Here is a 24,986-nt window from a genome sequence, read left to right on the forward strand (position 1 = left end):
GGCCCAGGCTTGGAATTATATTTCAGGACCAGGATCTGGGCCAGGCTGGGCAGATGCTAGGCCCGGCCCATGATCACCCTTATAGATTTGCGATGCCAGTCTGATCTCTGACGTGGAGGAAAAGAAGAGATTTCGGATCTCCTGCAAATAAAAGCTCTGATCAAATAGCATACAACCGCATATTAGGAATATCTCCACTACGAAATGTTTCCAATGTGCGCGGCTGGATTCCACTGCGGCTGAACACCTCGTGGAGGAGTATATGAGCTTCTACAGTCCTCAATCAAAAACCAATGATTGAGTTGCAACTCGTTAAGATGATTCCAATCCAACAGTAAGTATATTGTCGTGGAGATCCACCCTACCTATCAAATTCCCGAAGTAAAAGGTCCCATCCCAAGACGGCAAGCCCCCAACGGCATTTTTAGACCCAGACAAGCAACATTTCACGTTAGGGTTTCGTTCCCGCGCACTCTTAAGTCTTAACTGAATAACTGAAATCCACACCTCCAGCTTCTCGGTCAGATTAAGAACATATTGATGGATACATCCGACCCATCAAACGATCTCGACGAGCCAGGTGGTTTCCCTCCATTCCCCAAAATTCAATTATCTCAGATTTTTCTCTTATTTATTTGATTTATATTTTCAATCTCCCCTACTTTTGAGTAGAGCTCGTTTGCAATCCAAATCAGTTAGACTAACTGATGGGTCATCGATTGGTCTTTTAATATAGTTGGTTCTGACGAGGCCAAGAATCTCGAGGCTTTAATTACAAAATGCTCAGGTGACTTTGATTCATGGACTTCACTCATAGCAGAGATTGAAAAAGCATCACCTGTAAGTGATCTGCTATTCCATTATTTCCAAGTCCAACCATTACATTCTCTTTTCAATAATTTTGGGTTTAAAATTCCTTCACTGTGTAGAAAAAAAATTGTAATTCTGGGAAGTTTCCTTGTTCTGGTTGTCTTTTTCGTTTGGTCTATGTTTGCTCCAATTTACTATGAATTTGTGGATTTGTACTGCTTCGAGGTTTATTGGGATGCTGGATGGAGTATAATGCATGCGTTTTGTGTAAACACTGCAGGATGATATGGGGAAGATCTCTTTAGTGTATGACTCCTTCTTGTCTGAGTACCCACTGTGCTATGGTTACTGGAAGAAGTATGCTAATCACATGGCACGGTTAAACACTATTGACAAGGCTGTTGAGGTTTATGAACGAGCCGTGCAGTCAGCAACCTACTGTGTTAATCTGTGGGTCGAATACTGTAGCTTTGGTATGTTGTTATTTGAAGATCCAGTTGATGTTCGGAGGTAATTTAGATGCTAAGAAAATTTGGTATATAATTATAATAAAGTTATTGATTCCAGAAATGGTCAAAACTAATAACTGAAAGTTATACTTTCAGCATAAAGTAGAAGTTGTAACCATGATTGTGGCTCATGAGGGCTAAAAGTTATTTCTTTTCCATTACATCGTTATTGGTTACTTTATTTGGATCTAACATCTTATCTTTAGATTAGATGACAAAAATAATTGAGGATTCTAGTATTCTAGAAATACCTCCACTTTGAATTACATGATTTTGAAGTAATATCATGTACTTTTTCTGCAACTGATACTGACCCCATGGAGACTATAGTTAGGACTAAGCTTTAATAGAGTTAAGTTGGGAATTATATACATTTTCTGAGGTAAACCACCAATTAGATGGTTTTCTTTTTTATGGTCCTTGATTATACTCCAGTTTTTTTTTTTTTTCTTTTTTTTTTTTTTGTAGAAGGTAAGGTAATTTTATTTAAATGAAACAGAGAATACAAGGAGGCCCCAGAAAAGGAGAAAGATGGCTGAGAACAATCTCCCAGCTTACATTACAACTCAAACACACTTCTGGACCTCAGCTGAGCTCCAAATACCCGAGGCTGGAGTCCTTTAACCCCTGCAGTCCATGATACTAATTTTCCCACAGCACAGGAGATAAGACAATCTATATCCTTTGTGTTGTTTTGAAAAATTCTTCTATTTCTTTCCATCCAGATGGAATTGATCACAGCTGCAGGGATAGCCTACCATACACTTTTAGCCAGCTTAGAAAGTCCTTGCAGATTCCAGCTCCATAACAGGTCTGACATCTTTTTTGGCATGACCCATGCTAAACCTTCTGAAAGGAGGAAATGATCCCATACTGCTGCCGAATTCACAAAGTAAGTTCTCGATTAGAATTCCTCTTCTGGTCAGGTTCTGTTTAATTAGGACTCTATCCAAAGTCACTGCCCAAAGAAGAACATTCACTTTAGAAGGGGGAATCTGGGTCCAAATTTTAACAGCAGGAAAATTTCCAATCTCCCCACCTGAAAGCACTTTGGCAAAGGAGTTCACAGAGAAACTACCATCTGCATTCCAGTTCCAACTCCAAGTATCCTCCTCCACAAGGTTTAAATTCTGGTTTGAAAGCAAGCCAAACAAATCCACCACTTATTCCAATTCCAAGTATCGTCCAGTTAATCGGAAGCATATTCAGGATTATGTGTTGGCCTTTGAACAATTGGTACACATTTTCCAGAGCAGTTTCACTTTAAATCTGTGTTACTTAGGCAGGAAGGTACAACTCTACAAGTCCATTATAGCATATGGTTAAAGACAAAGTCTCACCATTTTCCAAATAGGGGATATATGTGTAAAGTTGAGTTTTTCTATATATAATACAAAGTAGCATTATGCGTCTAATCATACAGCATGGTATAATATAAGATGACATATATCTATCAAAAAAAAATATAAGATGACATATTATATAAAAAGGCCTTTCTTAACAGATCAGTTAGAATTCTTCTCTCTTTATCAGACAAGGGGAAGGGAAAGAAGTTAGAATGCCTTCTCCAGAGAACCAACCCTATTGTTGCACATTGTAAGATGATGTGGTCAATCCATACTGTCCATCAGATGGGAAGTCCTCTGGATTTGCCTTGTATTTACTCTTCTTTTTACCTCAGCTCTACATCCCACCAATTTATTGGAGTTTTGACCAGGTAATATTAACTTTTGAAAGCTTTACCTTTTTTCTTTCTTAATTGAAGAGATTCACAACGAAGGGCTAAGTTCGGACACATCATAGGGCTGATGAAGCTTTCTTGATTAATAGAGGGTAGAGAGGGAAGCACATCATACCCTTTTAGACCCTAAAATAAATAAATAAAGAATGTGCTCCATTTTAAAGATTCCTGGATTATCTAGTTAACTTGTTGAAACTTCTCTACCAAACCTGTATACAATATGCAAAACACATAGAATCAGCACAGAAATCTAATGAAAATAAACATCCCAAAGGCCCATTTCTGTTTCTCTATCAATTCTAAAAATTTGTAATGACATTTGGTTAGCATTTGGGATTGGGAATGTATTGAATACTGCTCTGGTGCTGTTTCTTAGAAGTGCCCAACCAGCACCATATGGATTGTCAACTTGTCATCCACAAAATATGTCCAAATTATCTAGCTACAATGTTTCCCAAGTATATGGGAAGTCTTAGAGGTACTTAATCTTTCCTTTATATTTTTTTTGAAGATAAATAAAGAATAAAAATTTTATTTTTTAGAATTAGATGTAGACATATCTGTTATCACACAACATCAACTTGACTTGTTAGGCATGGTAACTTACTGATGCAGTGTGTGTCTTGTTTTTCTGTTAATATGGAAAGATATACTTTATTTGCCCTCCTTCAAGCATTAAAATTGCCTTTTCAGCGGATAGAGATGGACTGTTATGATAATGTGATTGGATACTTCCAGGTAGTGTTCAATTGGCTATCTTCAAGGATTGGTGACCCTTGGTCCTTTTGACACATGACAAGAGAAGCTTAGGCCCTTGCATCAAACCAGTGATCTTTCCAACTTTTTAGCTAAGGTAAAGATAGGTCATAGGAATGACTGGAGAAGAGCTCATTTGGAGGACACTGGACACCAGGCTCAAAATCAAATCTGTAACTATTGTTCTTCATTAGTAAATATGGCAGTATCAGGCTGTTTTTTGTATTGGTCCTGTCATTTCAAGCTCCTTGGAATGTTTTATGTTTCTAAGACCTAGCCTGTTTAGAGGGTCCAAGCCCATCAGCTTTCTGGTTACAAGGAAGACTGAATAGTGCCCAAGGCCCAAGACCACCCAGGCACCCATCAAATATGTATACATTAGAAAGTTACGTAAATCAAGTTAGTTATGATATCATGCTTGTATCATGTGTCTTTTATGTATGGGCCTATATAAGGCGCTTTGAGTAAGAATTAGGCAGTCCTCTCAATTCTCTCTCTCTCTCTCTCTTGTTTAGGAGGAAGGGCTCCCTTGAAGAAGCCCCTGAGGTAAGCAGACCTGGCAGAGATCAAGGAGGCTTTAACAATGATGGTAACTCAATGTGAACAACTGAATTCCTTGGGAGCAAGGGAGTGAGAAAGGCTCAAGGCAGTAATAGGTGACTGATGGGAAATTTATGTTCAGCTAAGTTGGACTTCCCTCTCTTCTCAGGTGACAATCCGATCTTGGATCCAGAGCAGAGTGGTTCTTTGAATACAATGAGGTTCTAGGTCACTAGCGAGTAGTTGTAGCTTCAGTTCACATGGAGGGTGAGGAAATACTTTGTTAATCAATGGTATCACAGATTGCATCCTCATTTGATGTTGCCTGGTTTCTTGAAGGCTATGTGTGCCAGATTTATCCTGTCTGGCTATAAAGACTTTGATGAAGCCCATTTAAAGCTGTGATAGACTGGATCTATCTGAGAATACTAGAACGAGTTTAAAAAATTGGCCTCACATGTCTTTGGATGGCCTGAGAAGGCACTAGTAGGTTGCATTGTGGGAGGACTTAGGGAAGATATTTGGATTGAAGTGGAAGTGTTGCAGCTGGTGTCTATCATGGTCGCTACAAGCTTAGCTTTGACTCCATGAGGAACAGACCAATTGGCTTAAAAGATTTCACCGGCATTAGGAACCAATCTTCAAGTCTCCTCTGGTCCAATCTTATCTGAGCGAGTACAAATCCAACCGCAACAGCTCCAATCTTCCTCTCAAGAAGTTTAGTTGGATGGAGATTCTCTCCCGGCCTAGCATGAGTGTGGGCTCTACTACAATGGTGACAAGAAATTCTTTCCCGGTCACAGGTGCAAGAAGCAAGTCAAGCAACAACTCTTTGTATTGTGAATGGAATAAAACAATGAAGAAGATTCGGTTTACACTACGGAACAAGAATGTGTTGGAACGGAAGACAGAGATGAGGTGCTAGAAATCTCATTGCAAGATCTTATGGTCAAGCCAACACTGAGAATGATGAGGGTGGAAGGTATGCTCATGAACTGCCTGGTTTCCATTCTAACAGATAGTTCGAGTAATTGAGTACTTTGAATTTTATCACAGAGCTGATAGTTTTCCAAATGGGCCTGAAGGTTCAACCTATTGAATCATTTCCAGTACATGTGGCCAATAGAAACCATATAACTTGTATTGGGATATGCCATAGTATTGAACTTAAAATACAAAGGAACTGATTCACAGTGGATCTCCACCCTTCAGAATTTCAAGGGGCAGATATCATCCTTGGTATTTAGTGGCTAAGCAGTTTGAGCCCCACTGTATGTGATTGGGACAAGCTTTCCATGCAATTTACCCCAAATGGTTAGACATACTATCTTATGGACTGAAGCCCATCTACTGTTAAACATGAAATGAACTAGTCAATTCTTAAGTACTACAAACACATGAACCCTCCAGTTCTATTGTATACGAGCCAAGATCAGAGCCCAACTTCTGTCTGCTTCAAATTCCAAGTTGGTCTCCTTGCTCAAGTACTTAGGTTTCATCTACAAATTCCAAGGTCATCTCGTATTGCCTGCCTCGTCATTTTTTTTATCAGTTACACTAAAAGGATTTATCATTGCCTGCCTCATCATCCTTACTTACAGAACTTATCCAGCTCTTTAATGAGTCGACAGTAGGGGGCCACTCCAGCATTTTGATAACTTACAAATGCATAGCCTCTCACTAGTACTGGCCGATCATGAGAATGATGATCCAACAATACAAGTAAAACACAAAATTGCCTGCAGGTTTCCTTCATCCCTTACTGGTGCTGGACAAGGTTTGGGATGATGTCAGAATGGATTTTATTACAGGCTACAAGTCTCCTCTGGAAAATCAATTATTATGGTGGTCCTGGACAGACTCATCAAATATAGTCACTCTGCTGCCCTATCTTACCCATATACAGCAGTACATATGACCTGGGTTTTCATTCAAGAAGTGACATGTTTACATTGGACACCCAATCCATTCTTATTGACTGGGACTCTACATTTATGAGTAAATTCTGGTTGGAGTATTTCAAGGCCCAAGGCAGTAGACTGTTGCATGCCACCAGTAACCACCCTTAAACTAACAATCAAACAGAAAACAAGTGCTTGGAAACTTTGGTGCTTTGCTGGAAAAACTAAGATGCTGGGACCTTTGGCTTCCCTGGGTTGAGTTTTGGTACAATTCTACATACTATTCATCAACAGAAATGACACCCTTTCATACCCTATATAGAAGAGATCCTCCACCCTTGATAAAAAACTAAGAGATCCTCCACCCATCCTGCCCTATGAGAAAGGGCTGAAGCTGATGAACAGCTATCCCAACGTGATGATATTCTCTGCTCCCTAAAGGCTCATCTCTTGAGACCTAGCAACTGATGAAAGTCCACTATAACAAACGGTATCATCATTTGGAACACCAAATCGGAGACTGGATTTATCTGAAATTATAGCCCTACAAATAATCCTTTTTGGCCAAGAGGGTCTAGCTGCAGGACAATAAGTATGTATCTAAGGGTAAAGAAGTAAATCCAAATCAATATACATAATGAGAGAGTGGATGACAAAATGAAGGCCTTGCAGCATAACAGAAAACCATTGGGAAAATGGAACTGGTTCGGCCTTGTGAAGACAAAATACTCTAATCTCGTAAGTTCCCTCGTGAGGCAGCATTGGTTGAGTCTCACGAGTCGCCTTGTGAGGCTGCAATAATCTGACCTTGTGATAGTTGCCTCACCAAACTATTAAATCCTGCCTCGCGGAAGACCGCCTCGCAGAGTGACAATATCTAGTTGCAAAATACACCTGCAGTAAATCTGAAAATAGAATGAAGAAAGAAGAAAAGGAGGGAGAAGAAGAAGTTCAGTAGAAGGTTTAGGAAGAAGAGAAGAGAATGGAAGAAAAGAGAGGAAGAGAGCTGTTCGATCCTGTTACGAGATTATAGGTTGTAATTATAGGCTGTAAATATGTAGTATTAGCCCAATTAGGAATAGTTTGATTATAGGAATTATTCTTTCCTTGATTTTCTTCCTATTTTAGTATCTACAAGGCTGTATGATTTTCTTCCTTTTTAGTATCTGCAAGGTTGTATGATTTTCTTCATTTTTAGTATCTACAAGGCTGTATATATATGTACTATTTTCTCAATTGAAATATATCAATTTCTTCCAATTCTTGTTCTATCACATGGTATCAGAGCTGGAGACACCGATTCCAGTCTGAAATTAATTTATGGTCTTCTTCCCTTTGCTGCCCATGTGAGCAGCTTTGAATTCTGTACATTGCTCAAGTGAGCAGCAGCTACGATCTCTAAGTCACCCATTCCAAGTAACATCTGCATCTCACCGCCCCTACCAGTGGAAGCAGAATCCCTAGATCGGCTTACCCACCTTCACCGGTCTCTTTTCTGACGATCGTCTCAGCCTCGGTGTTACTCCTGTGGTGTTTGTTTGCCCATATCAAGAAAGTCTTTCTTCTCTGTTCTTATACAATTGATATTTCGGTGCTGCCAGTTGTGATTTCTTGTTGTTTGGGTGTTGCATCTGCTGCCGATTCTGTTTAAGTGTGTTTTATTTGATTTGCTGGTTGTTAAAAGTGTGTTTTATGAGGTTGAACAAAAGAACTTGGCTATGCCTAGTTTTATCCCCATTCTGTCTAAAATCACTGAAAAAAAAACTAAACAGAACTAATTATTTAGACTGGAGTAAGACTGTTTGTTTGTTTTTACGGAGTATCTCTAAGGACAACCATCTGACTAAGGACCCTCCTACTGATGAGACTTGCATTGAATGGCTAAGGGTTGACGCTCAATTGTTTTTGCAAATCCGTAATTCTATTGAGAATGAGTACGTCGATCATGTCTCTCACTTTGAGTTTGTAAAAGAACTAATGGAATATTTGGCTTTTCTGTTCTCTAATAAAGAAAATATTTCCCGTATTTTTTATGTTTGCAAAACATTCTATCAGGCTGAACAATAGGATCAGTCTCTTCAGACCTATTTCATGAATTTCAAACGCACTTATGAGGAATTGAACGCCTTGTTACCTTTCAGTATTAATGTCAAAGTTCAGCAGACTCAACATGAACAGATGGCTATTATGAGTTTTCTGGCTGGCCTTAATCCTCAATTTGATGGTGCTAAGTCACATATTCTGTCTAATCTTGAGATTACCTCTTTAAAAAAGGTCTTTACTAGGATCTTTCGTACAGATACTAGTTCCCATACCTCACCTGTACAACAATCTAGTGCACTTGTCAGTCAGAATAGTGGATTAACTAACCGGTCTCGTTCTCAGAATAGTAGCAGAGGTGGCAGTAGTAGTGGTCGGAATGCTGGAACTCAGGCCACAGGGGGAGTAGTTTGCTACTATTGTCATGAACCGGGTCACACTAAAAGGACGTGCCAAAATTTGCAAAAGAAAAACCAAGTCTTCTGGGTCTCAGTCAGCTCATGTTGTAACTACGAGTGATGCTCCTCGTCCATCATCAGATCAAACCATTATAATTTTCGCAAATGAGTATGCGAAATTTACCCAGTATCAAAAGGCATTAAAGAATTCCTCTCAGTCCATCACTGCCCTTGTTGAGTCAGGTAAAACCAATACATGTCTTCTTTCTTCTTCCTCTCAATGGGTCATTGATTCTGGTGCAACAGATTATATGACAGGTAATCCTAGTCTCTTTTCCACTTTTCAATCACACACTTTTTCTTCTTTAGTCACCTTAGCAGATGGTTCTATTTCTTCTGTCCTTGGTTCTGACACTATCAATCCCACACTAACACTTTCTTTGTTATCCGTATCGAGTTTACCAAAATTTTCTTTTAATTTTGCATCTGTTAACAAACTCACTCGTACTCTTAACTGTTGTACCTCATTCTTTCCTGATCATTGTCGGTTTCAGGATCTTATGACGAAGAGGATTATTGGTAAAGGACGAGAATCAGGAGGTCTGTACATTTTGGATACCCAGGAATCCCGGACCATTGCCTGTTTCAGTACTTTATGTCCTTTTGAAGCTCATTGTTGGTTGGGGCATCCATCTTTACCTTTGTTAAAGAAGTTATGTCCTCAGTTTCATGATGTATCTTCTTTAGATTGCGAGTCTTGTCAGTTTGCAAAACATCATCATCTATCGTCTGTTTCTCGAGTTAATAAAAGGGCTAGTCATGCTTTTGAGTTAGTACATTCAGATGTTTGGGGAACTTGTCCCATTATGTCTAAGACTGGATTTCGATATTTTGTTACCTTTGAGGATGATTTTTCTCGTATGACTTGGCTTTATGTAATGAAATCTCGTTCTGAGTTGCTTTCACATTTTAAAACCTTTTGTGCTGAAATAAAAACCCAGTTTGATGTGTCTGTACAAACATTGCGAAGTGATAATGCCAAAGAATATTTCTCTGATTCCTTTCAGACTTACATGGCTCAGAATGGAATTCTCCTTCAATCATCTTGTGTTGATACTCCATATCAAAATGGAGTGGCTGAGAGAAAAAATAGACATCTTCTTGAAACTGCCAGGGCTCTTTTGTTTCAAACACATGTTCCTAAACAGTTTTGGGCTAATGTTGTTTCTATAGTGTGTTTTTTGATTAATCGCATGCCCTCCACTGTTCTAAATGATCAAATTCCTTATAAGATTCTATTTCCTAATAAATCTGTGTTTCCTGTTGAACCTTGTATCTTTGGATGTTCTTGTTTTGTTCGTGATGTTCGTCCGCAAGTTTCCAAATTGGACCCCAAGTCATTAAAATGTGTCTTCTTGGGATACTCTCGTCTCCAAAAAGGGTATAGGTGTTTTTCTCCTCACTTGAATAAGTATCTTGTGTCAGCTGATGTTACATTCCATGAACATCTTCCTTTCTTTACCGCTCCATCTACACCTGTGTGTCCACAAGTTGGTGATGATCTACTAGTGTATCATGTCACCGATCCAGACGCTAGTGTTGCTCCAATACCACCACCACCACCTTCTCAACCAAAACCACCTATTACTCAAGTCTATTCTCAACGAACTAATCCTCCTGTGACAAGTCCGACATTGGTCTCTTCTTCGTCATCGGATCCAATGCCCAGTGATATGATCTACCTATTGCTCTTCGGAAAGGTAAATACAAGTGTACTTATCCAATTCCCTCTTATGTTACCTATGATCGTTTGTCCTCTACTTCTTGTTCGTTTGTTGCCTCTCTTGATTTTGTAGGGATTCCCAAATCTGTTCACCAGGCCTTATCTCATCCTGAGTGGCGTGATGCCATGCTTGAGGAAATGAATGGCTTGATTGAGAATGGTACTTGGAATCTGGTCGATTTACCTGCTGGTAAGAAAGCGGTTGGATGCAAGTGGGTCTTTGCAGTCAAATTTAATTCTGATGGATCAGTGGCTCGCCTAAAGGCTCGCTTGGTGGCCAAAGGCTATGCACAAACATATGGAGTGGACTATTTTGATACTTTCTCCCCTGTGGCAAAATTGACTTCAATTTGATTATTTATTTCTCTGGCAGCTACATATGATTGGCCACTTTACCGGCTTGATATTAAAAATGCTTTCCTGCATGGAGTTCTTCAGGAGGAGGTTTATATGGAGCAACCACCTGGGTTTGTTGCTCAGGGGGAATCTAGGAAAGTTTGTCGTCTTCGAAAATCGCTGTATGGACTAAAACAGAGTCCTCAAGCTTGGTTTGGAAAATTTAGTCAGGCAGTAGAGAGGTTTGGGATGAGGAAGAGCAAATCTGACCATACTGCTTTCTATAAGCAGTCCACATTTGGCATCATTGTACTTGTATATGTAGATGATATTGTTATCACTGGGAGTGACACGAAGGGAATCTCATCCTTGAAATCCTTCTTGGGGATTGAGGTGGCAAGGAGTAAAAGAGGCATTTTCCTGTCTTAGAAGAAGTATGTTTTGGACTTGTTAACAGAATCCGGGAAACTGGGAGTCAAACCATGCAGTATTCCAATGCTTCCTAATCAGCAATTCACAAAGGATGGAGATGCTTTTGATGATCCTGAACGATATAGAAGATTAATTGGAAAGTTGAACTATCTCACAGTGACTCGTCCTGACATTTCTTAGTTAGTATTATAAGTCAATTTATGTCCTCTCCTATAGTGCATCATTGGGCAGCCTTAGAACAAATCTTGTGTTACTTGAAAGGAGCTCCTGGACGGGGGATACTGTATCGGAATCATGGTCACAGTAATATTGAGTGTTTTTCTGATGCGGACTGGGCAAGTTCCAAGATTGATCAAAGGTCCACTACTGGCTATTGTGTTTTTGTTGGTGGTAATCTGGTTTAGTGGAAGAGTAAGAAGCAAAATGTGGTGTCGCGATCTAGTGCAGAATCTGAGTATAGAGCAATGGCACAAGCTTCGTATGAGGTTATGTGGGTTTCTCAACTCTTAACTGAGATCAGTCTTAAAGTCTCAGTTCCAGCGAAGCTATGGTGTGATAATCAAGTTACAATTCATATTGCTTTGAATCCAGTTTTTCATGAACGAACTAAACATATTGAAATAGACTGTCATTTCGTTCGTGAGAAAATTCAACAAAACTTGATCTTTACAACATATGTGAAGACTGGAGAGCAATTAGGAGATATCTTTACAAAAGCTCTTAATGGAGCTCGGGTTTCTTATATTTGTAACAAGCTGGGCATGATTGACATCTATGCTCCATCTGGAGGGGGAGTGTTACGAGATTATACGTTGTAATTATAGGCTGTAAATATGTGGTATTAGCCCAATTAGGAATAGCTTGATTATAGGAATTATTCTTTCTTTGATTTTCTTCCTATTTTAGTATCTACAAGGTTGTATGATTTTCTTCCTTTTTAGTATCCGCAAGGCTGCATGATTTTCTTCCTTTTTAGTATCTACAAGGCTGTATATATATGTACTATTTTCTCAATTGAAAGATATCAATTTCTTCCAATTCTTATTCTATCACAGATCCTTTCCCTCTGTCCCTCAATTTTATTAAATATGTTCTAAAACATGAAGATGTAAAGTTACAACGATTTCGTGAGTGGACTTGTGAGGTTGGAACAATTTCGTCCCGCAAGAGTGAAATGTTTTGCCTTGCAGAGCCACATCTACCTCGCAGGTTCTGTGAGGTGTTCAAAGACAAATACATGTATGTAGCTTGCAAGGCAAGTTGGGCAAAAGCCATCTTGCAGGGAGCATTATCAGTTCAGATTTAATACAGGTATTTAATGATTTCTATCATTCAGCTATTATCAAAAAGGAAATAACTCTAATTTCATATGCTTGATTCCCAAGAGAAAGGGTACTTTAGAAGCAAAAGATTTTAGACCTATCAACCTGATTGGGAGTGAATACAAAATTTTAGCAAAGGTTCTAGTTGAAAGATTAAAGAAAGTTTTAGGTGAAATCATCCCCCCGAATCAATTTGCATTCGCAAAGGGCGACAAATTATTGACAACATCCTAATAGCAAATGAATGCGTTGAAGAGAGGAAGTTGAATGGCAAACCAAGTGTGATTGTGAAGCTTGATTTGGAAAAAGCATACGACAAAGTAGACTGGGAGTGTCTCATGGAAACAATGAGATCAATGGGGTTTGGAAAAAAGTGGATTTAGTGGGTTGAGGGATGTATAAGCTCCACATGGTTCTTAGTACTAATTAATGGGCAACCAAAAGGATATTTTAACGCTAGCAGAGGCCTAAGACAAGGCTGTCCCCTCTCCCCATTGCTTTTGTCGGTAAAGTAAGAAAGATGGGATTTGATTAATTAAGAGATTGAATAAATTTAGGAAGGATTAGATTTGAATAATTTTAGGAAAGTCATATCCTTGGATTAAGGGAAAGATTTAGTCAATCCCTGATTGCGAGAGATTCTAGGGGTCTGCCTTTCCTATATTTTCTTATTTAAGTTGTATGCTCAACATGTTTTTATGATCAATAAAGAAAATTCTCTTTTCTCTCTCCCTCTATATTTCGCCACATGGTATCAGAGCTTTAGGGTTCGATCATAAATTTTAAGGCTGCCATGGTTGGCTCTGGTTCAGCCTCTTCGGATGCTACCGGCGGTATGGTATTCAGTCAGCGACTATTTCTCTTTCTGAGAATTCTCTTCAAATTACCATTCACAAATTGAATGGAAAAAATTATCTTGAGTGGTCTCAGTCTGTGCGGTTGGTGATCGACGACAAAGGGAAACTCGGCTATTTGAACGGCGAAGTGAAACCGCCAGCCACTGATGATCCAAAGTACAGGCAATGGCGTTCTGGAAATTCGGTGGTTACCGCCTGGTTGATCAATTCCATGGATCCAATGGTTGGAAAACCATTCATGTTCCTGTCGACGGCTCGCGATGTGTGGGAAGCTGTTAGGTAAACCTATTCGGATTTGGACAATCATTCACAACTATTTGAACTGAATGCTTGAATGTTAAAGATGCAACAAGGTGAATGTGAAGTAACAACTTATTATAATGAGATGATGGCTATTTGGCAGGAGTTGGATTTATTTGAAAAAGAAGAATGGGAAAGTCCGAGTGATAGTGCTTGGTACAAAAAGAAGATAGAAAGAGGTCGGGTATTTGTTTTCTTGGCTGGTTTGAATAAAGAACTCGATGAGGTTTGGGGACGTATCTTAGGGCGAAAGCCCTTGTCGACTATAAGAGAAGTTTTTTCAGAAGTGCGTAGAGAAGAAGCACGGCGGAAAGTGATGTTGAAGAATGTTAGTGAAACAAAAACAGAGAATGAAGGGTCCGCTCTTGTGGCCCGAGGTGCAGACTTAGAAGGAGATAGACGAGGAGGAAAGCAGAGGCCTTGGGTGTGATCATTGTAGAAAGCCATGGCATACTCGGGAAACCGACGGGTTGGAAGAAAAAATCAAGCAGTGACAACAAGTCAGGAGGAGGTGTCCGCGCGTTTCAAGTAAGCAATTCGGATCCAGGGCAGCAATCATCCTCATAGTCTCTTCCTTTCACAAAGGAACAAATAGAGCACTTATATAAAATGTTTCAATCTCAATCGTTAGGAAATTCTAGCCCATCTTATTCTCTAGCTCAGTCAAGTAATTTTTTCACTGCAACCATTGCTTGTACCAAGTCTAATGGTTCCTGGATATTAGATTCAGGTGCCACTGATCATATGACCGGCACTTCGCAATTCTTTTCTTCATATACACCCTGTGCAGGGAATCAAAAGGTTAAAATTGCAGATGGTTCCTGTTAGCGTAGGGGTATTTCTGTCTTTATACCTTGATTGATGTTGCTGATCTGTAATGTTGTGTTGAAATATGTGCTCTTAACTTAAGTAAGGGCACATAGGTCTTTTCAGTTATGTTTTAATATTAATATAAATCCTTACTGGCCGAATGGGAGATGTCATGTTGACTCTTTCAGTTCGAACCAGAATTCTCTCTTCTCTCTTTCTCTCTTTCTCTCTTTCTCTATCACTCTTTCTTCTTCTACATAACTGAACTTAGTCAGGCCGAACTCTAAGGCAGACCTGAATTCTAACATGGTATCAGAGCAGGTTAAATCTGCCTAGATTTCTGCTTGCCTAGGGTTCATTCTCTACGCACCCTATCTAGGGTTTTCCTCTTTTTTTCTGTGTTTGATTGGAGATAAGGGAAAGGGATGAAAAGGAGTGATCGCCCTCTTCCCTTGGGGGTCTCTATGCCTCCAATCAGGTTGTATGTGGTCGGTTGCTATGATTTCTGAGATCGCCCTCTCCTAGTAGAGGAGGAATAGAGGGCCGAACTGTGTGTGGCTGTTGTGTGTGAAGCGGCTGTTGTGTGTGGACTGCTCTCCTGCTCGCATGGGTGTTACTTCAACGATAAGGTAAGAGATTTCAGTTCTTGATATCAGTTATGGATTAAATAGGAGGTGTGTTTCAGATCATTTGCTAGTGTTTCGGTCAGTAAGTGCTAGGGTTTATGCTGGTTTCTTTGTGCATGTTGAAGGAAGAGATATGATCATATAGTGGTGAGATTTCAGGTAGTTGTAGGAGCAGGGTTTGTGGTGTAAAGAGCACACATTCCTGCAACAATTAGTGCTGCAATCAGTGTGACAGGTGTGACCTAGTGGTGTGTAGTGTGTAGATCTCAGTGATAATAGAATTCAGCAAGTGTGCAGAATTGGTGATAACATAATGGGAGACAGTAATGATTATAAACCTAGTGTGATGGTGCCCACAGACTACCTGAATGTTCAGATGACCTCCATTAAGTTAAATGGAGAGAATTATGTGCCTTGGGCTAAATCTGTTGAAGTCTTTCTAAAGGCAAAGAAGAAGGTAAAACATATCAGAGAGGAGAAACCCTCCTCTGACTCTCACGAGTATGAAGATTGGGAGCAAGAGGACGCTCAGATCATCACATGGTTGTGGAACAGTATGGAACCCAGGATTAGTGTGAACTTCATGTTCCCTGATACTGCCAAAGACGTGTGGGACCATGCGAAAAAAATTGTATTCGGGGCAGGACAATACAACCGGAGTTTATCAGCTTTATCAAGAGTACTTTAATCTGCAACAGGGCAATCAGAGTCTTGAGGAGTACTATGACAACATGAGGAACATACGTAATGAGTTGAATGTCTATCATCCTCTCACTTCTGATGTCAAGATTCAGCAACAACAGAGAGAGTAGCTTGATGTGACTAGATTTTTGGTGGGACTAAAGTCTGAATATGAACCAGTACGGGCTCAGATATTAGGGGGATCAGCTCTTCCGTCCCTAGAAGAGGTATTTGCTTAACTTCGGAGGATTTCTATCGGTTCTACTGAGAACTCTAATATCTCAGATAGATCGTCCTTTGCTGCATCGAGAGCCGTGGTGGTAGAGGTGGAGCTCGGGGAGCTCAGTCTAACCGTGGTGTTGGTAGTGGTTCTGCATATGGCCGAGGTGGCAATGGTGGGTCTACTTATAATCGTGGTGGTGTCATACTAGGAGCAGAGATTCAGGGGGAGACCGTGGTAGAGGACGTAGCTCAGGCCCGAGGAAGTGCACTCATTGTGGTATGGATGGACATACCATCAACTGTTGTTATGATTTACATAGTCCTCCCTCAACTTGGGCCAATCATGCCGCGACCGGTGACTCAAGTTCCAGCTTTAAACAGGAGAATCATTCATCTGACCAGTTACCTCCTACATCCACAGATGGTCCCATGAAGGAGATGGTGAGCGTTCCCCGTGATGAATATGAGAGGTTTATCCAATCACAGCAGAACACAACAACTTTTGCTCACTCAGGTATGGCTTGTCTGGCATCTACACCCAATCCCTGGATCATTGATTCTGGAGCCTCTGATCACATGACTGGAACTCCAGGTGTGTTTTCCTCCTTATCTCATTGCTCAACATCACAATCTGTCACCCTTGCTAATGGTTCCACATCCTCAATTTGTGGTGTTGGTAATGTTGACCTAGATCCTGTATCCCTCTCATCAGTTCTGTATGTTCCTAAATTGCCTTTTAACCTTATGTTTGTTAGTAAGCTGACCAAATCACTTAACTGCTCCATTACCTTTTATCCTTCTATGTGTGTCTTTCAGGATCTCAAGACGAGGATGAAGATTGGTGGAGGGCATGAAGCAGGTGGACTGTATTATCTTGACGGTGGTGGTGGTAGAACTTCAATAGCTCTCCAGTCATCTCTTTCTCCTCTCCAGTGGCACTGCCGATTTGGTCATCCGTCGCTCAAAGTCTTGAAGTCCTTGGTTCCGTCATTGAGTCAGCTTTCTATTTTGGATTGTGAGTCGTGTCAGTTTGGGAAACACCATCGTGTTTCCTTTAGTTCTAGGATTGATAACCGTGTGTCGAGTCCTTTTTCTTTAGTTCATTCAGATGTTTGAGGTCCTTATAAAGTAATGTCATATAATGGATACCGATATTTTGTCATTTTTGTGGATGATTTTTTAAGGATGACGTGACTCTATTTAATGAAAGAAAGAAGTGAATTGTTTACCATTTTCAATAAATTTTATGCTGAAATTCGCAACCAATTTGGTACCCATATCAAAGTTTTTCGTTCTGATAATGGCCGCGAATATTTATCCTCATCATTTTAGGAATACCTAGACCAACACGGCATTATACATCAGACCTCGTGTACCTACACCCCACAACAAAACGGGGTGGCTGAGAGAAAGAATCGCCATCTCCTTGAAACAACAAGATCTCTAATGCATCACATGCATGTTCCCAAACCTTTTTGGAGTGATGCAGTGCTTACCTCTTGTTTTCTGATTAATCGGATGCCCACGTTCATCCTTGATGGTCAGTCTCCGTTTCAGGTCTTGTTTCCCTCTTTGTCTCCGTTCCCTCTTACGCCGAGAGCTTTTGGGTGTGTCTGTTTTGTCCATCATCTGGGTCCTGGGAACGACAAGTTTGATGCCCGTTCTCTCAAGTGCATCTTCCTTGGCTATTCTCGGACCCAGAAAGGGTATAGGTGTTACCATCCTGGTTCTTGACGGTCCTTTGTGTGTGCTGATGTCAGTTTCTTTGAGTCTATTCCGTTCTTTTTGGGGTATGGTGATGCTTCTTCCTTCTCATCACCTCCTCCCCTTCCACTTTCCGTTGTCGATTCCCAGTTTGTTCCAGTTGTGACTAAATCCTTGCCTCCGGTGCCACCACCTGTTGAACGCCCACCTATTCGTCATGTGTATACACATCGCCCACGTGCATCGGCTACTACTACGGCTACATCTCCATCGACGGATCTGGCACCAGAACCCCACTTGGCATCTGAGATTGATCTACCCATTGCTTTGCGGAAAGGTAAACGTACTTGCACCCTTCATCCCATTTCTAATTATGTTTCTCTTACTCACTTTTTCGCTTCCCATCGCCAGTTTGTTACCTTGTTATCATCAGTTATTGTTCCTAAAGATGTCAAGGAAGCCCTTGCCTCTCCAGGGTGGTGCCGTGCCATGGAAGAAGAACTCTTAGCCCTTCATCATAATCATACTTGGGACCTCGTTGCTCTTCCTCCTGGGAAGCAAGCTGTTGGTTGTAAGTGGGTTTATACGGTTAAGTACCTGCCTGATGGTAGTGTTGAACGCCTGAAAGCGCGATTAGTTGCAAAAGGGTACTCCCAAACCTATGGCATTGACTACACAGAGACCTTCTTACCGGTTGCTAAGATAGGGTCAGTTCATGTTGTGATCTCTCTTGCAGCCATGTATGAGTGGCCACTATATCAGCTTGATATCAAGAATGCCTTTTTGCATGATGACTTACTCGAGGAGGTCTACATGGAGCAAGCTCCAGGGTTTGTTGCTCAGGGGGAGGATGGTAAGGTGTGCAGACTAAGGAAGGCTATTTATGGGCTTAAACAATCTCCTCGTGGTTTGGTAGGTTCAGTGAGGTGGTAAAGAAGTTTGGCATGAAATAGTGCAAGGTTGACCATTCTGTATTTAGTCATGACTCTCCGGGAGGAAAAATACTATTGGTGGTGTATGTAGATGATATTGTATTTACTGGGAATGGTAACATTGGTATTGATAGGTTGAAGACTTATCTGCGGGATCACTTTCAGACAAAGGATCTGGGTAAACTAAAATACTTCTTGGGGATAGAGGTAGCGAGATCCAAGTATGGGATTAACCTGTGCTAGAGGAAGTATATGCTTGATTTGCTGGAAGAAATAGGCTTGTTGGGTGTCAAACCAGCTGAAACACCCATGGACACAAATATCAAGCTAAGCAGTGATATGGGTGAAGTGTTTGAAGACCCTAGCAGATACCGACGATTTGTGGGCAAACTGAACTTACCTAACCATTACCAAACCAGACATCTCATTTGCAGTTGGTGTGGTAAGCCAGTTCATGCAAAAAACCTCTGACTCTTCACTGGAATGCGGTTCTGAGAATTGTGAAGTATCTAAAAGGGGCCCCGGGTCGCAGTCTGATATACAAGAGTGGGGGAAAACTTGAAATAGAAGGGTATTCTGATGCTGATTGGGCCGGTTCTATGTCTGATAGGCGGTCTACTACAGGCTATTGCACGTTTCTGGGAGGTAACCTGGTGACATGGAAAAGTAAGAAGCAGACGGTTGTGGCAAGAAGCAGTGCAGAGTCAGAATATAGGGCTATAGCGCATACTGCTTGTGATGTGGATAAGGAACCTTCTACAGGAAGTAGGGTACAACATTAACACTCCAATGAAGCTCTATTGTGATAATTAGGCTGCAGTTCATATCTCCTCGAATCTAGTGTTTCATGAAAGAATCAAGTATATTGAGATTGACTGTCACTTTGTGAGGGAGAAGGTGCTGAATGGAGAGCTAGACACTACACATGTTAATACAGGAAATCAATGGGCTGACTTATTTACAAAAGGCTTGAGTCGGGGAAGAGTGGATTACATATGTAACAAGCTGGGAATATATGATATATACTCACTAGCTTGAGGGGGAGTGTTAGCGTAGGGGTATTTCTGTCTTTATACCTTGATTGATGTTGTTGATCTGTAATGTTGTGTTGAAATATGTGTTCTTAACTTAAGTAAGGGCACATAGGTTTTTTCAATTATGTTTTAATATTAATATAAATTCTTACTGGCCGAATGGGAGATGTCATGTTGACTCTTTCAGTTCGAACCAGAATTCTCTCTTCTCTCTTTCTCTTTCTCTCTTTCTCTATCACTCTTTCTTCTTCTACATAACTGAACTCAATCAATTCGAACCAAAATTCTTAGTGTCTATTTGTCCTTCTCTAAACCTTAAAGATGTTCTGCATGTTCCTAACCTATCATACAATCTCTTATCTGTCAGTAAACTAACCCTTGATTATATTGTCGAGTTAGTTTTTGGTTTTCTCGTTGTGAATTTTAGGATTTAACCTTGGGGGAGATGATTGGGGGTGCTAAACAGGATGGTGGCCTCTACCTCTTTAATAAAGGATCAACTTTTGGAAGGCAAGACCGACATACTTGTTTCAGTTCTATCTTTGTTTCTAGTGACAGTGAAATTTTGTTATGGCATTATCGATTGGGACATCCTAGCTTTCAATATTTAAAGCATCTATTTCCCAAGTTATTCATGAATAAAAATCATTCAGTTTTTCAGTGTGAATCTTGTGAATTAGCAAAACATCATCGTGTTGTTTTTCCGTCTCATTCATATAAAAAATCAAAACCATTTACCATGATTCACAATGATGTTTGGGGTCCTTCTAGAGTGACAACTCTTTCTGGAAAACGTTGGTTCATTACTTTTATTGATGATCATACTAGGGTCACTTGGGTTTTCCTTTTAAAAGAGAAATATGATGCTGAAACTGTGTTTAAAAATTTCTACAACATGGTTCAAACACAATTTCAGACTCAGATTAAAATTTTTCGAAGTGATAATGGAAAGGAATTTTTTAACAATGTATTAGAGAATTTTTTTGCTGAGAAAAGAATTATACACCAAAGTTCGTGTAATAATACACCTCAACAAAATGGGGTGGCTGAAAGGAAAAACAAACATCTCCTTGAAGTTGTTAGAGCTCTAACTTTTAAAACACCCATACAGGTTTTCATTGACTGTTTTCCAAACTCTTGGCTAGTGACAAACATTCCCTTAAAAATTTTTGGAAGTGTGGCCTTTGTTCATAACCATGATCCCAAACGTTCAAAACTTGATCCAAAAGCACATAAATGTATTTTTGTTGGCTATCCTACTAATTAGAGAGGTTACAAATGCTTTGATCCAGTTTGGAAAAAGATGTTTGTGTCTATGGATGTCACCTTCTTTGAAGGAACCTCGTACTACAGCAACTCCCATCTTTAGGGGGAGAGCAACACTAGTAAAGATGGTTTTTTAGATAGTTCTGATTTAATGTTTGAATTTGTCCATAATGATGTTCCTCACAACCGTTCACCAAAAGAAAGTGAAGCAGAAAATACAAAATTAGTGGAAACAAATGAATTAACTATTGAAAATGTTGAGTCTACCAATGAACAACCTTTGGTAATGCGATCTCAAAATGAAAAAGCTGAAACAACAAAGATACGTGCGAAACAGTATAAAGGGCTTGTATATTCAAGGGAAAATCTAACACAGAAAAGGAGAGGCACTATTCCGCAGCATCAACAAAAATCTGATCAGAGGTTGGATCATGAAATTCATGATAATTCTTCAAAGATTCCTGAAAATATTCCTCTAGGTAATTTTGATTCTTCTAGTTAGCTTGATCTTCCCATTGCTCTTAGGAAAGGTGTTAGGTCTTGTACAAAACATCCTCTGTCAAATTTTGTATCTTACAAAATTATTTCACCCCCATATTGTGTCTTTATTTCACAAGTGTCTAGTGTATCCATTCCTAACAGTATCTAGGAGGTTCTAAATGTTCCTGAGTGGAAAGAAGCTATTTTTGAGGAGATGAGAGCTTTGGAAAAGAATGCTATTTGGGAGAAAGTAGATCTGCCGGATGGGAAGACAGTTGTTGGTTGTAAATGGGTGTTTACTCTGAAGTACAACTCAGATGGATCGTTGGAGAGATACAAGGCTCGCCTAGTAGCTAAAGGCTTTATTCAGACATATGGAGTGGACTACTCTGAGACCTTTTCTCCAGTAGCGAAGCTAAATACAGTTTGAGTACTCTTATCTGTTGCAACTAATCTTGATTGGCCACTGAATCAACTGGATGTGAAGAATGCCTTTTTGAATGGAAACTTGGAGGAAGAAGTATATATGAAGCCTCCACCTAATTTCACTAAGAAGTTTGGAACTAAGGTATGCAAGCTAAAAAAGTCCCTGTATGGACTTAAACAGTCTCCCAGAGCCTGGTTTGAAAGATTCACAAGGTTCGTTAAAAGTCAAGGATATAGTCAAGGACAATCTGATCATACTCTTTTCACAAAGAGATACACCAAAGACAAGGTTTTGGTTCTGATTGTCTACGTTGATGACATAATCTTGACTGGAGATGATATTGAAGAGATGAACAGACTGAAGCAGAGCTTAGCCAAGGAATGGAAGTGGCAAGATCAAAGAAGGGCATTGTGGTTTTGCAACGAAAGTATATTCTAGATCTCTTGAAAGAAACTGGAATGAGTGGTTGCAAAGTTTCAGACACTTCGATAGAAGTTAATGCTAAGCTTGGAGAAGTTAAAGATGGGGTTCCAGTAGATACGGGTAGATACCAAAGTCTGGTTGGAAGATTGATTTACTTGTCACATACACGTCTTGATATTGCCTTCGCTGTGAGCATGGTGAGGTGCACTCCCCGTACGAAGAACATCTTGAAGCTGTGTATCAAATACTTAAGTATCTAAAAGGCACACCAGGAAAATGACTCTTCTTCAAGAAAAATATGAAGAGAGGGGTTGAGGTATATACAAATGCGGATTGGGTAGGTTCGATTACTGATAGAAGGTCAACTTCGGGGTACTGCACATTTCTTTGGGGCAATTTAGTTACTTGGAGAAGCAAGAAGCAAAGTGTAGTTGCTAGAAGTAGTGCTGAGGCTGAACTCAGATCAATGGCTCAAGGAGTGTGTGAGGTTCTTTGGCTAAAGAGGGTTCTAGCGGATCTTAAGAGACCAGTGAGTTTTCCTATGAAATTGTATTGTGATAACAAGGCAGCTATCAACATTGCTCATAATCCGGTTCTACATGACAGGACTAAACATGTTGAGATTGACAGACACTTTATAAAGAAGAAGTTGGGCTATCAACAAGTTGCAGATGTCTTGACTAAGGGCTTGTTGAGACAGCCATTTGAGCTTCAAGTTTGCAAGTTGGGCATGATAGATATCTTTGCACCAACTTGAGGGGGAGTGTCGGTAAAGTAAGAAAGATAGGATTTGATTGATTAAGAGATTTGAATAAATTTAGGAAGGATTAGATTTGAATAATTTTAGGAAAGTCATATCCTAGGATTAAGGAAAAGATTTAGTCAATCCCTGATTGCGAGATATTCTAGGGGTCTGCATTTCCCATCTTTTCTTATTTAAGTTGTATGCTCAACATGTTTTTATGATCAATAAAGAAAATTCTCTTTTCTCTCCCTCTATATTTTGCCATAGCTTTTTACTCTAGTCATAGAAATTTTTAGCCAATTGGTGAATAAGGCTATCTCTCTAGGACTATTGAGAGGTATCAAAGTCAAATGGGAAGCCACCCAGATATCTCATCTCCAATTTGCTGATGACACTATCCTTTTTCTAGAGGTTGTTGAAGAATTTGCATCAAATTTGAAAAGAGTCCTCACATGTTTTGAATGAATTTCTGGACTATTAAACTTCTCTAAGAGCAATATTGTTGGACTAAATCTGGCCGATGCACACTCCTTGAATACTTTTATAGACATCTTGGGATGTAAGGTAGAGAATCTCCCCTTCTCCTTTCTGGGGATGCCTCTTGGAGAGAATTCGAGAAATCAAATTTTTTGGGAACCAATTCTAGAAAAATGTGAGAAAAAGTTAGCCACATGGAAAAGAAACTACTTGTCCAAAGGGGGGAGGCTCACTTTCGTTAGAGCATTTTTGGCAAACCTTCCCACCTACTACCTTTCTATCTTCCGCTTGCCTAACAAGATAGCCATCCAGTTAGAAAAGCTTCAGAGAAACTTTATTTGGGAAGGAGGTGGGGAAAGGGGCTCTCATCTTGTGAAGTGGTCTCATGTTAGAAAACCAAAGGAGGTGGTGGATTGGGAGTAGGCCAATTGAAAGAAAGAAACACAACTCTTCTCAATAAATGGTTGTGGCAATTCCCTCTAGAACCAAGTGTGCTTTGGACTGCTATAATTACTAGCAAATATGGGAAACACACCAACGGTTGGGATAGCAAGCTTCACTTGAATCGGGCCAAAGACACCCACCCTTGGAAAGTTATAATCTCGACTTACAATTCTTTCATCTCCTTTATTAGATATAAGGTGGGAAAGGGCGATAGAATTAAGTTTTGGACTGACCTTTGGTGGGGTGACTTTACCATAGCCAACTCCTTCCCTCGCCTATTCAGCCTTACCTTAAACCAAGAAGCTTCCATATCCCAGGTTTTACCCCCTACCTCCTTATTTCAATTGGAATCTAACTCTTAGGAGACCTCTAAGGGACCTGGAACTTAGTGTGTGAAGATATCTCTTGATGTACACTATTAGAGTAGCCGTTGTTGTACAATATCATATTCTTATTATTTTATTTATTCTTTTTATCTTTCAACCTTATAAGGGCATTCTTGTAACTATATATATTCTTTATCTCTTTAATATAAAAGAGACTCTTTAGGGGTGGGGGTTGATTATTCTTGACACCCCTAAATTTGTTTTATTCTTGCTCTCAATGCGGTTCACATGGTATTAAAGCAAGTTGCCCTTTGATCTTCTTTCTCTCTGATCCACCTTGTTTTCTTAATCTATTGAGAGCTTACATCTTTGCCGATTGGTCTTGGACTGTTTTGATCTTTCCAGGAACCACTTTTCTATTTTATGTGCATCCAGAGAGAGAGATTTTATTGGATCTCTCTCGTTTGGCATCTGTTTGCAGCAAGATTTGAAAGAGTTGTCGCCTAGCCCTTCTCAACATACTCTAAAATTTTTACAAAGATCCGTGAAGTTGCACCCAAACTTTCCTTTTCTAGACTGTGTTTAGTTTTCTTTTTCTATTGGATCTTGAACAATCTCCGGTGAAAGTAAGGGGCTTCTTTCTTAGTTTTTGACTTTCTTGGAT

The 24,986-nt window shown here is 39.9% G+C and overlaps 1 protein-coding gene across 5 annotated transcripts in view; it reads left to right on the top strand.

Annotated features, from left to right (window-relative positions):
* Positions 1–295: 295 nt before the first annotated feature.
* The window catches only part of PRP39-2 (Tetratricopeptide repeat (TPR)-like superfamily protein), an 89,141-nt gene continuing 64,450 nt past the window's right edge, over positions 296–24,986 (top strand). For all 5 annotated transcript variants that reach the window (XM_088974575.1, XM_088974576.1, XM_088974578.1 and 2 more), the window contains exons 1-3: positions 296–580; positions 737–840; positions 1,091–1,320. In XM_088974575.1, coding sequence (XP_088830701.1) covers positions 541–580; positions 737–840; positions 1,091–1,320 — 374 coding nt within the window. In that variant the 5' untranslated portion in view covers positions 296–540. The remainder of the gene's footprint in view (positions 581–736; positions 841–1,090; positions 1,321–24,986) is intronic.

Source organism: Nelumbo lutea, chromosome 3 (assembly GCF_056320005.1).
Source record: "Nelumbo lutea isolate HS-2025 chromosome 3, American lotus-T2T, whole genome shotgun sequence".
Classification (NCBI taxonomy): Eukaryota; Viridiplantae; Streptophyta; class Magnoliopsida; order Proteales; family Nelumbonaceae; genus Nelumbo; species Nelumbo lutea.